The sequence below is a fragment of the Rosa rugosa genome, chromosome 7 (genome assembly GCF_958449725.1).
Source record: "Rosa rugosa chromosome 7, drRosRugo1.1, whole genome shotgun sequence".
NCBI classification, from domain to species: domain Eukaryota; kingdom Viridiplantae; phylum Streptophyta; class Magnoliopsida; order Rosales; family Rosaceae; genus Rosa; species Rosa rugosa.
In genome coordinates this window covers 19,863,897-19,876,904 of record NC_084826.1, presented here as the reverse complement: position 1 = coordinate 19,876,904, position 13,008 = coordinate 19,863,897, and the positions used below count along the sequence as shown (strand labels likewise).

General features: G+C 37.5%; 1 protein-coding gene and 1 long non-coding RNA gene across 3 annotated transcripts; both read left to right on the top strand.

The window, feature by feature from the left end:
* Nucleotides 1-5,240: 5,240 nt before the first annotated feature.
* LOC133722994 (VQ motif-containing protein 8, chloroplastic-like) lies at nt 5,241-5,681 on the top strand. The gene has a single exon (XM_062149829.1). It carries the CDS (start codon nt 5,241-5,243, stop codon nt 5,679-5,681), a length of 441 nt encoding a protein of 146 aa, XP_062005813.1.
* A 593-nt stretch (nt 5,682-6,274) lies between these two features.
* On the top strand, nt 6,275-8,015 carry LOC133723921 (uncharacterized). Of its 2 annotated transcripts, XR_009853344.1 has the most exons (4): nt 6,275-6,519; nt 6,611-6,713; nt 7,688-7,736; nt 7,864-8,015. It is a non-coding gene; the product is annotated as an uncharacterized LOC133723921 (long non-coding RNA). The 2 variants fall into 2 exon arrangements; XR_009853343.1 differs by lacking the exon at nt 6,275-6,519 and having other exon boundaries at nt 6,558-6,713.
* The last annotated feature ends 4,993 nt before the right edge of the window (nt 8,016-13,008 follow it).

Genomic DNA, 13,008 nt, shown 5'->3' with positions numbered 1-13,008 from the left:
ACAACCTATAGGTTTCTGATTTGGGTCAGGTTCAACTAATTCCCAAACTGCATTTTGACTCATGGAATTAATTTCTGCTTCCATTGCTAGCTGCCATTGATGAGATTCACTACTTTCAATGGCCTGGTTAAATGTAGTTGGATCATTGTCCTCTGCACAATCTATTTCAATTTCTGCTTCTTGCAGATAAACAATGTAGTCACTATCTTCCCCCCCATAAGTTGGTTTTCTTGCTCGCTGTGATCTTCTAGGCTGAGGGTTGTCAGTTACGTGGTCAGTTACCTGACCAGTGACAGTTACTTGGTCAGTTACATGGTCAGTGACATGACCAGTGACAGGTACTTGACTAGTTACTTGGTCAGTGACATGACTAGTTACAGGTACACGACCAGTGACTTGGTCAGATACTTGACCAGTTACATGGTCAGTGACTTGTCCAGTGACAGTTACTCGGTCAGTGACATGGTCAGTTGCTTGACTAGTTATAGGTACGTGATCAGTTACTTGGTCAGTTACTCGACCAGTGACTTGATCAGTTACTTCTTGTTCTAAAGGCAATGCTACGCTTATATTCTCATCCGACACAATTTCCTCAAAATCTGAGGATAAATCCTCAAGGTTTGTATTGTGAACTTTTTCACTTAGAAACTTTACTTGATGTGTTTCAAAAATTCTAGGTGAATGATAAGCAGAATATAATTTATAGCCTTTAGATTTATCTGGATAACCTATAAAATAGCAACTAACTGTCTTAGGATCAAGTTTATTCAAGCTTGGATTATAAATCCTAGCTTCTGCATGACATCCCCAAACATGGCAGTGATGAAGACTAGGTTTTCTGCCACACCAAAGCTCAAAAGCAGTATTTTCTATGGCTTTGCTAGGTGTTCTGTTGCAAATATAATTTGCAGTTTTTTAAAGCCTCACCCCACAGAAATTTAGGCAAACCTGTTGTACACATCATGCATCTAACCATGTTCAAAAGAGTCCTATTCTTTCTCTCTGCAACACCATTCTGTTGTGAGTTATAGGGTGTTGTATATTGAGCTTTAATTCCATTGTCTTGTAAAAACAAGGCAAATGGACCCTTTTGTTGGCCGGATTCAGTGTACTTGCCATAGAACTCACCTCCTCTATCGGATCTTACTGTTTTGATTTTCTTTTCTAGTTGATTTTCTACTTCAGACTTAAAGATTTGAAAGGCTTTCAATGCTTGTGCCTTTTCTGAAAGTAGATAAATATAACTGTATCTAGAAAAGTCATCAATGAATGTGATAAAATACACATTTCCACAGATAGTTTGATGCCTAAATGGTCCACATATATCAGTGTGTATGAGTTCTAATAAATTTTGGCTTCTATATGCAGTCTTCTTTCTAGTATTAGTTATTTTTCCCTTAAAGCATTCAACACAGTCTGTTAGATCAGAAAAATCAAGTTCATTTAGGATGTTGTTTTTCACCAAAATTTTCAGTCTCTCTTTTGAAACATGGCCGAGTCTTCTATGCCATAAAAATGCAGACTTTTCATTTAGTTTGGTTCTTTTAACACCTGTTAAAGTGCTAGTACTGTTAGTGTTATTTTCAACAAGTAAAATTTCTTGTTGAGCCATTGAACAATTTAACTGTAGATAATCATTCATAATAACACCAGAACCAATTTGAACAGAATTTTTAGAAATAAGAATTCCATTACTATCCATAACAAGTCTACAACCAGATTTTACTAAAAGAGAAACTGAAACCAAATTCCTTCTCATGGAAGGTACATAAAAAACATTGTCCAGAACTAATAATTTTCCTAATCCTAAATCGAGCTTTAAGGTTCCAATAGCCTTGACTGCTACTCTCATGCCATTTCCTACACACAGGTTCACTTCATCACTTTTTGGGATTCTCCTCCTTATGAATCCCTGCAAAGAATTAGTAATATGAATAGGTGAGCCTGAATCTATCCACCAAGACTGTGGTTCAACATTTATAAGATTAATTTCTAAGGAAAAAACTGTATTAGAAAAAATCTTACCCTTTTTGGCTAACCAGTTCTTATAGCCAGTGCAGTCCTTTTTCATGTGTCCTACTCTTTTGCAAAAGTAGCACTTGAACCTGAATGGCCTGTTTTCCTTGGCCACTGCAGCTGTTGAACTCTTAGTTATGGCTTTGATAGGCTTGAGCTTATTCTGGGGCTTTTTCCTTTTAGGCTTCTCAATAAGGTTAATGGTCGTAGCAGGTTCCTTTTCTTCCTTGATCCTAGATTCCTCATCCACACAGATGGATATAAGTTCATCTAAAGTCCAGTTTCCCTTTTGTGAATTGTAACTGGTTCTAAGATGACTAAAACTGTTCGGCAAGGAATGTAGTGCATAATGCACTACCTGCTCATCCCTAACCCCCATCAAGAGTTCCCTAAGTCTGCCATTTATATTGATCATCTTCATAATATGCTCTCTAACTCCCCTTGAACCCATGTACTTCAAATCATGAAACTCTTTAGTCAACCTAGCTGCTTCAGCTTTTTCACTTTCTTTAAACTTAGCACCTATGTGTTCCAGAAAATCTGATGCTAGCTCGGGCTCTTCAATACTTCCTCTGACAGTTTTAGACATAGAGGTTCGAATGAGGTTCTTAGCCATTCTATTGGATCTATACCACTTCTTGTAAAGATCAGTTTCCTTCTTAGTGCTCTTTTCAGTTAACTCTTCAGGTTTGTCCTCAGTGAAACAATAATCTATGTTCTCATGCATTCCCATATAGTTCTCTACAGAATCTAGCCAAGCTCTATAGTTGGTTCCAGTTAACATCAAGACACTGTTCAAGTTCATGTAAGAGTTACCTAAGGAGCAAAACAAAATTCAAGTGAGTTCTCAATTTTGTAAAGAAAATTAATTTTAAGTTTTCTGTGTTTTATTTAGCTTTAAGCAACCAAAACAAGAACATACAGAAAACCTAAACAATCCATACTTGCATTTATATCAGTCCATAACCAAAAACAATGTTAAGCAACACTTTTGAGCAGAAGCATAACATTCTGGAGTTCTTTATCAATATGCCATGTTTAATGAAAACAAGTTATCCAAAGAAATTTATCCACATCTTTAGACAGAAGAAAAATTTCTAAGTATCCGAATTTATTTTCATCAAACATGCATACTGCTGTTTTGTATTCTAAAACCACACTTGACCACTTCTTTGGAAGATAAAATTGAAGCATAGTTTTAAAACACAAAACACAATTTTAGTTTTGTTACTCGATCAGGCACAGTTACTTGGTCAGTTACTTGGTCAGTTACATGACCAGTTACATGTACCTGATCAGTGTTTTCTGCCAACATCAATGAAGGATGCTTTGTGCATCATAATCACTTATGCCAACAGAAAACCACAAAACACATGAGCTCTTTTACTTTACATTCTATCCAGATTCATCCTTGTAAGAAAATTAAGCTCTTGTATCTGTCAACTTTAACGTGTAAACAAAATCTGGGAGATTTCTGTTCTTCATACAATTTTACACAATCACAGATACAATATCATATCATCAATCAATTCAACATGCATATTCAAGCATAACCAAAATTGATTCGATTCCAAGAAACCACAGAATAATCAAGAAATTGTAAATTTCATCCGGTCACCATCTACTCTAGCCTAACGCACGCCGGGAATGCTACTAGGGTTCTTGGGCACAATCAAAACTTAATTATCATGCTATGAATCGAAAACAATTTTCACAGAAAAACCTGTTTTTGCTTTTTCCCCAATTTGCTGCTAAAAAATCATAGCGGAAGCGTGAATTTTATAATTAACCAGATGCAGCAGTCGACTTAAGTAACTTACCTTGATCAGGTACCTGACCAGTTACTTGGTCAGTTACCTGGTCAGTTACTTACTTGGTCAGATACCTGACCAGTTACATGACCAGTGACTTGGTCAGTAACCTGATCAATTACTTGACCCGTAAAGCAAAAAACTCTTAAAAAATTTTATGCTTGTTTTTCAAAACCCTAAAACGATTTTTCATATTTGTGAGCCTATGCTCTGATACCAATTGTAAAACCATAGTTACATGCTCACAACATATGCATAACAATCATAATAGGTTTAAGGCTTACCTTCAGCAATAACAGTCATGGATTCCATCTTATGCAACTGCTTAACTCGATCACTGAATATAGTCTTCTGTTACTTACCAACTTGCTTCTCAATGGACAGAACAATATGCAATAGTCGTGGTAGTAATCAGGGACCAATTCATCTGTATATATATGAGACTTAAACCTCAAGAAGCTTCCCATTAAAGCATTCCTTGTCGGTTTAGGTTTCACTATTAGATTCCTAATGTATCACAACTTATAGCCTTTCTTGTCGACTAAGCAATGGATTACTATCCTTAATGAATTGATACACTACTTCATTAAGTCACTAGTATTGATTCACTGTTTGTATCCATGTTAAACTAGGATTGATATTAAGCTAATCATCAATTACTTTATGATGATATGTGTTATGTCCATATTTGATCTTACAAAATGACTTTGACCCCGACTCTGTTAGTAATCAAAACTCACAGAAGCACAAGATCAACTCAACAATGGCTGAATTATACTTATTATTGAATAGCAAACGAGCTGACTTAAATAGCCATTACAAACAGGAATTCACAAACATAAGCACGTCTCAACAATCCTTAAGATAGTGCTAAAGACTCGGTCTCTAAAACAAACCCGACTGACTCTCCTAAAACCTAGGAGTTTATTTGACTAAGCAAAACAGTCCTAGACCAACAAGAACACATCTCAACAGACTCTGGGACTGGCAAGGTAGCTATACACTACTCTGACTTGGTCTCGTTTCTGCTTTTGATTAATTTGTTCAAGTCGATCTAATCATTAACCAATGAAACAGAAACTTGTTTCTTATGATCTCTAGAGAGACAGCCGGCAAACTTTACTGAATCAGCGCAATATTTAATTACAGAAAGACCAATTCAATGATCATAGCCTTGAAATATATGGAGCTGACCAAATACTCATTAACCTTTTCCTAACCAGCGCCATTAAAATATAGCAGCCCTTTTATCTTTTTCTTCCTTAATTAATTCTAGTATAAATCTCTCTTCATCTGCTAAACCTCGATCTTTTAACTTCACGCTAGCTATCAAATATCAGTTGCTTGCATCTGAGTTGAAAACTTCAAATCACATTACGTACTATTAGATATTCTTACTTGTTAAGATCGATCATGAACTTCAGCAGCGTCGAAAATCGTGGTAAACCAACGAGTTTTATTGCAAGGCCGCATTCACAGCTGCAGGGTCCTAGGCCTGCAGCTCTTACAGTGAGCAAGAATTCGAAGAAGATGATGGCGAAGAAGAAAACGAACCCACAGAATCCGGTTATAGTGTATCTGATATCGCCCAAGATTATTCATGTACAACCTGAGGAGTTCATGGGTCTGGTGCAACGCCTTACCGGAAATCATCAAGGACCGCGTAGGGTTAATAATATTGTCGCTAATTCCCAGTCTTGCTCTACTTCTAGAAATTCTGGTGTGAGCCAAGGAGATCAGTATTTCATGGAGAGCAGCCAACAGAAGCTGATCAGCAGTAGGGCCGACTATTCTGATGTGCCCTTTGGAATACCTACTGCAACAACTAATTCCAACTTTACTGAGATATTTTAGCTATTTAGATATACTACATATATATTGCCTGTCTTCAGAACAATGTAGAATATAGATTGCTTAATATCAATTTATGCTTATAAATTAACTGGTAGATTTTGAGAGCTTAAATGGCATATATTACAGGTTACACACTACTACAAATTTCCCCATTAGCACCCTTTTTTTAGCCACCAAAAAATCTTCAGTCCCAAAATGAATAGTATTACACTGATATAAAAGATTGGTGGGTTTTTTTTTCTCTCTCACTGACCTTCAGTGTGTATTATGAACAGTATATAGAACATATTAATTGTTTAATATCAATGACACTGTTAACAGTGTCAACAGAAATGGAATAGTTTTGTTTTGTGATTTTGGGAGCAACCAATCAAAGATCAGTGTGAATTTGTTTCATCACACTGACAATAGTGACCCTAACATATTATTGTTCCAACTATCATCAGTGTCAAAAACCGAATTGAACCAAAAACAAACGAAGATACCAAAACGACGTCGTTTTGGCTATAAGTCAGGAACCCTAACAACTACTGCGATATAAATAGTTTCTGATCCTCACTTTTCCCTTCATCAATTCCTCTTTCTCTCTCTTCCGCCTCTCTTCCTCCATCACGCTCTCACACAGGCACATCGCACATAGATCATGACCAGATCAGATACCGATCAAGACACCAAACGGTTCTATATGGAAGTCGTCATCACCGGCGCTATCAACAAGTGATGGGTTTGTCAACACCGTCTTCTGGATCCAGACCATTCTCGACCGAAGCTTAGATCGGGTATAGGGCCGACGAGATCGGAAGAGTACGGCATCCCCGATGAATATCTTTGTAGAAAGGTACTCTCTTTTTCTATTTATCAAATTATTTAAACTGTGTTTCACATCATACTGATATTTCTATTTGTTGGTGATGATGTATACTATTCAGACAACTGTAGTAAGGAGTAACTTGAATCCAGTCTTGAATGAGGAGCTCATGTTGTCTGTTCCTTGGCGATATGGAGAATTGAAGGCATGGAGCTTTACAGTTGGTAAGCACTTCATATATATTATTCTTCCCCACTTTTCATGATAAGATCTGTAATTTTGGTTGTGCGATTGGTTTGGAATGGGAGTTATGTAATTTCGGGTCTAAATTTATGAACTTTGGGAGTTATGTATGTCAGTTATAAAGATTTATGTGAAAATGTGAAATAGACGTTTTGATTGAATGGCTTTAGTCATATGAAAATTGAATATATATAAAACTGCACAAGAAAGAATTGCTGGGTTAGCCAAGTATTTGATAAATAAATAGTCAAGTGGTTTGCTTTGAGTAGGAAAAGAAAGAAACTGTGCTTAGTCTTCCTTTTTGTTCCCCTGTTTCAGATCTAAAGCACAATATATATAGAGGTTTCTTACGCTAGGCAGGTTATACTTGAACTTAAAAGAAAATCTTGGGTAAACATGTTTATTCTGAACCTTCTTTGCAAGATGGAATCATATGTCAAGCAATTTAACATTCAATAGCATCTATGCAGATGAATGTGTATTTTTTTTCAATGTTCTTGGCTTCATTTATGTTGATCAGTAGATCCATAGTTTAGTCCTTTCTTGAGTCTGACCACATGTATAGTTACTTATGTATACATTTTCAGTACAATCAGTTACATTAATTTAGTAATCTTGGTTTCTACATCATTTTTTTTTTCTTTTTCTTTTTGTGGTTCCTATTTCATTTTATACTTTGAATGCGGAAATATATATATATATATATACATACAAGAAAGTTCAAGCTGACTTATGACCCTGTGTTAAAATCTGAGAGTGAAAGTTCTTTACTTTACAAATTTAATGAAAAGTTTCATAATTTTACTATAGTAACAATTTTTTTAACAACAAATATTGGTTGGATTAGAGTTACCGCAGCAAATAAACAAACCCGTGGCATCGCGCAGGATGCTCTGTTAGTGTCTTATTAAACTGCCTTTCTGTTTCAATGTGCATAGGCCTGCAGCTGGGGCAGGTTACATCATATGATGCTTGAAGATTTGCCGAATGGTATTATGGATGAGGTATTTTTCTACACATTATTTTGTAAATGTCATGTTTGGATTTCTTACATAATTGAATGCATGTGTTGCTACTTGCTAGATAAAACTTCACAGTGCAAAATTTAATTCTTCTTTTCTAAAACTTCAGGTACTGTGAGCATGTTGCCATTTGCTTTGAAAGAGTTTGTCCGTATCAAAGAAGGGTTGCAGTTGTGGAGAAGAAATTTTGTTGTCTCTGGATGTAATGAATTATTTTTAGTTGGCAAATTTGTTGTATGATGCATTTTTTTTTATTATAGTATACAGTACATGAAATGTAGAGGTGCCAAATACTAGTATTAGCTAGTATTTGGCACCTTTTTTTTTTTATTCCAGTTTAATGATTTTGCCACTGATATCAGTGGATTCCGAAGCCACTGCTATTAGGATCAGTTGCTTTGGCACTGATTTGGATGGAATTTTGCTTTGGTTAAAGGCATCACACTGATAATTTAACAGTGTGCTTAGCCCCATTAGCACCTACAATAGAGGGGACGGATTTCCCATTAGTGGCTGCATAGTGGCTAATGCCATCAGCCACTCTTATCAGTATGCTTTGTCCCAATAGGGACTAATTCAAATCAGTGGGGTTTGGGGAAATTTGTAGTAGTGACATTTAGACTACGGATTGCATTTATGCTTTATATCAACAATATTGCCAGAAGCTTGGGCTGTCTTTTACGTATTCCAATTAATTTCTCTGTAATAACTCTGCAAAATTTCAGCTATGTTGGTAAGCGTTTAGTAATTCAATTTGGTGAAATATTACTAATAAATACGTAGCGTCGGATAAAGCTAAAATGATACAACTTGCAATCTCATTCAATTCGACTAATAATTTGTAGGAGTCATTTTACAAAGATATATATCTCTTATAGGTTTGAATCGTCAAGCCTTCTTCTCCAGTAACGTCTTTTGTATTTCTGAAAAGGGTCTGCACTTCATCTTAAAAATAAGGCTTGACGATCCAAATCACTCATCTTATATATATATAGGTCCCTCTCATTCATTTATGACTTAACATTTGGTTTTGTCAATTTACCCTATTTCTACACGACGACGAGAGAACGCCGCCCATGGGTATGCGTTTCTGCACCTTCCTCCATCTCTGATGGAGCAAATTTCTGACACTTCCCCTAGTGTCGCAGCTACCGAGTACTGTCCAGGATCTGTTCTTCTCCAAGAAGTCGAGGTCCTCGATCCGTGTTGAAGCGTCACCGTTTATTTCTCCTCAGATTGGTTCGATCTGGGATTTGAGGTCGCCTTCGTTTCGTCGTCTATTTGGATTGGGGGCTGTTGGTGACTGGAAAATCTGGGATCCAGGGCTCCTGACGACCTCTTGTTTTCCAGTATGTCTCAAACTACCAGAGGCGTTGGCAGATTGGGTGAGATTGTCAGTTTCCGGATCGGGTCAGAATCTCATGGCTGATCGGTGCCCAATGGCGGTGACGACGGGAAGATGCAGAAAGGTAGATGGTGGGTTGCCGGTGTCAGCTTTTAGGGGAGCCGTCATCGCGTTTTCGATCCGGCCTTCCGGGGCGCTGAAACGGCGATGGGAGCAGTGCCGTGATCGGGTCCTGGGCGGCATCTGTACGGCGGCCAGTGGCATTGGTGGCATCGGGTGCTATCGGGTTGATGGGGCCGAGAGGTTCCGTCTCTGGCGAAGGGCGGTGGAGCGGCGGTCGAATTCGAAGTCAGTGACGGTCTGGGTGCCAAGAGTACTTTTGGGTGCCAAAAGGTGGGCCTGGGCCCCTGCTCTGTTGGACTGCTCAAGTAGGGCATTGGGTTGGGCCTTCCTACTTAGGGTTTTGCAACTGGTTTATGAGCCCGAAGCTGTTAGGGTTCGCATTTGGGATCCGAGAGAGTTATGTTGGGCCCTAAATTTAGTTGCATGTTGGAATGACTTCTTTGGTTACTTAGGTAGAAGATTGCTCTCTATTCAGCGCATTATTTTGCGTGGAGTAGGCAAGGTCGGTCACACTACCGGCGGTTACCTTGATAGAAGGTTACCCTCTATTCGACGTATTTCTATGCGTGGAAGTATGGTCGACCATACTATTGGTACCGTTTTACATAGCCCGGACTCTGTCTGGTGCCTCATCAAATGCTTAATTGCATCCCTTCGTATCTTTGCTAGGTTTTATTTCCGATGTTTTGTTGCATCTAGTATTTTTCTTGTTATTTTATATTTTGATGTAGGTTCTACACCTATAAGTTGTAATTTTTCTTATGATTATTATCAATAAAATGTTTGACAGTTTCTCAAAAAAAAAAATATATATATATAGGTCCCTCTCTCAATACGACTTATACAAATTATTAGTCAGTGATTATGAATGCCTTTCTTTTTTTGGTGAATCACTATTCTGAATGAACAAATCAAATCTATCCACCTTAAACCGTTTATATTTATAATGGTAAATAACGATGATGAAGATTGCCTTAAACCGTATATATAGGCTCTTCTTCTTTTCCTCCCCTTTCTCTCACGTCTGCTCTTCTGTTCTTCTTTTCTTTATGTTCTCCCCTTCTTATCAGATGAATTACATTTAATCAATCTCTCTCCTTCCCACATAGATTTCATTTCTCTCAAAATTAAAACGTTGCAATCCTAGTCCTCCAAAAAAAGCGCCACAAAATTTCGATCTTTCAATTTTCCGACGGACCCAGTTTCCCATATAGATTTACCAAATTCGTTTTCCGACGGACTCAATTTACCAAACTCGTCTCAATCCACAAACCGTGTTACAGTTTTAAGAAGAGACTTATCCCAAGCTTTTCGATCGTCACAAGTTTTGATGTTGTTGCGACTCCAGAGAACTAGTTCTTGAATAGGTTTGTGACCACTCATCTCAGCTAAGTACCTCAGTTGTTAAATGCATACCAAGGCAAAGTTGCTGTGCAGAACCTAACATAGTAATTTGTATACCAATTTGTCATGTCCTGTTGCATTAATTCGTCATGAATAATGAGATATTTGATGGGCAGAGATTGAATGTGATCTACGTTATCACTCATTAATTTTGAGGTCAAAGAGCCTCTCTCTCAATTTGCCCAAGCCTTCAAAATTTCATGATTTTTGACTTGGAATTAGTTTGGTTTTAGTTTAGTTTTCCATCCCTGTAGCATTTGAAATCGCTCCCCTGTATAGTGCTCTCCACAGCTTTAGTTTGCTGCTATTCCTCTAATGACTACTTATCAATCTCTTTTGAGGGCTTAATCAAATTGGGTTGAGATAGTTGTGGCGATGGAAGGGATGAGCTTGGGTGGCGATGAATGATAAACAAAATCTACATAAGCTAGATTTTGACTTGGAGTTAGTAAAATCTAATTCTTACCTTCATTTTCCAGGTGCTTTACCAAGATTTGGGGCTTTCGAACTGCCTAGATCTTGTTGACACTTACATTACAATTTAAAACCATCGTTCATATCTGCCTAGCCTAGAGGGAGGGTTGGCATAGGAGAATACAGACAAAAACTATAAAGGGTTATTTTGTAAAATTAGTAACTTTTTATGTTGAAGAGTGTCACGCCCCGAATTTTGAATAATAAATTCAAATCCGAAACATGAATAATTACAATTACAAAATCCAAATCTCGAAACTTCGAGTTCATTATTACAATTCACTCTCACAAGCAATATTGTAAAGCTCAAATGAGCATAACACACCTCACAACGTACAATTGCTGTAAAACTCTAACAATTGCTCTAACCGCACGATCACCGTCCTGGTTCTCCTGTCCTGTAGGATTACCCGCTACACAATTTGAATAGTGTACCGGGAGTTGCAACAACACAAAACCCGGTAAGCTTTTTACAGCCAGTATGAGTAAACAAGAAGAACTGTTGATTTAATAAAATACATTTCCTTTAACTCAAGTATAGAAATGTAGAAACATCACAATTACAATGATCACCACAAAACCACTTCACTTTCTCACTCTCATATATATATAAATATATATATATATATATATAAATATTATACACTTATGAGTCACTCCCCGTTACCCTCATAAGGTCACTCAACATTTGGCAGACAGACTAGAGCTCTAACTGATCGTTTCCACCTACCCGGCGCGAGGGCGTGGTTCACGATTTAATGCTATTAGTTTCCACCTACCCGGTACAAGGGCGTGGTTCACTAATAGATGCCATGGTCACCCCCGTGACCTATTGATCTCCACAGATCAATATATCTCAACAAATCAACAATTTATTGTTTCTCAACAATAAATTTAATACCTCTCACAATATTGTTGCTTTTCAACAATAAACTCAACACAACCATAACAGTACATAATATCTCACAATTTCAACAATACATATTATTTCACATAAATAATATATATATAGATAGACATTCACACAGGAATGCCCATTAATACCAACTATAGCTCACACAATGACAACAAAAAATAAATTAATTAAAAGTACTCGGTTCGTAATATGAACCACGTGAGGTTTACTCACCTCGATAATCCCGCTGCGTCTTCAATTCCGCTCAAAATACGATCCACAATCGTCCACTAACTCAAACCGTCAATCACCTAGTCAGATACGATCTTAACTTAGCAATCATTCATAAACCACACATATACGGAAATCCAACGGTCAGATTCTAATTTAATGATGATCCAACGGCCAGATCGAATTTATATGATGATCCAACGGTCGGATCCTCACGGATCGCCCTTAGGATCATCCTCCAAAATTATCACGAAGATCCAACGGTCAGATCTTCTTGAATCACTCTAACAAACATCTCCTCAAAATTATACGAAAATCCGACGGTTAGATTCTCACGAATCGCCTTCCGAATCACTATTTCACAATTATACGAAAATCCAACGGTCGGATCTTCGCCCATGACCACACAAAGCCACTGGGACAGTCATAAGATCAACATAACAAAACTACAAGTCCATCGGACGGTCTGATCTTCACAGATCACAAATCGAACGATCGAAATCGATCGAAACTTAAAAATTCATAACTTAATCATACGATATCCAAAAATTATGAATTATATATGCAAACGATCGTATCGACACGTAGAACACAAAAATGGACAGAAACTGTCCTTGGGGTGGCCGGAGGTCGCCGGAAACCACCATCACAGTGGCGGCACCGCCACCCATCCAAAGTCAAAATTAGACAAAACTCCCAACACGAAAGTTCTTCATCTTAACTCGAATTGAAACTTTCATAACTACACCAAAGTCAGATTATAAGCCAAAAAGTAGAATTTT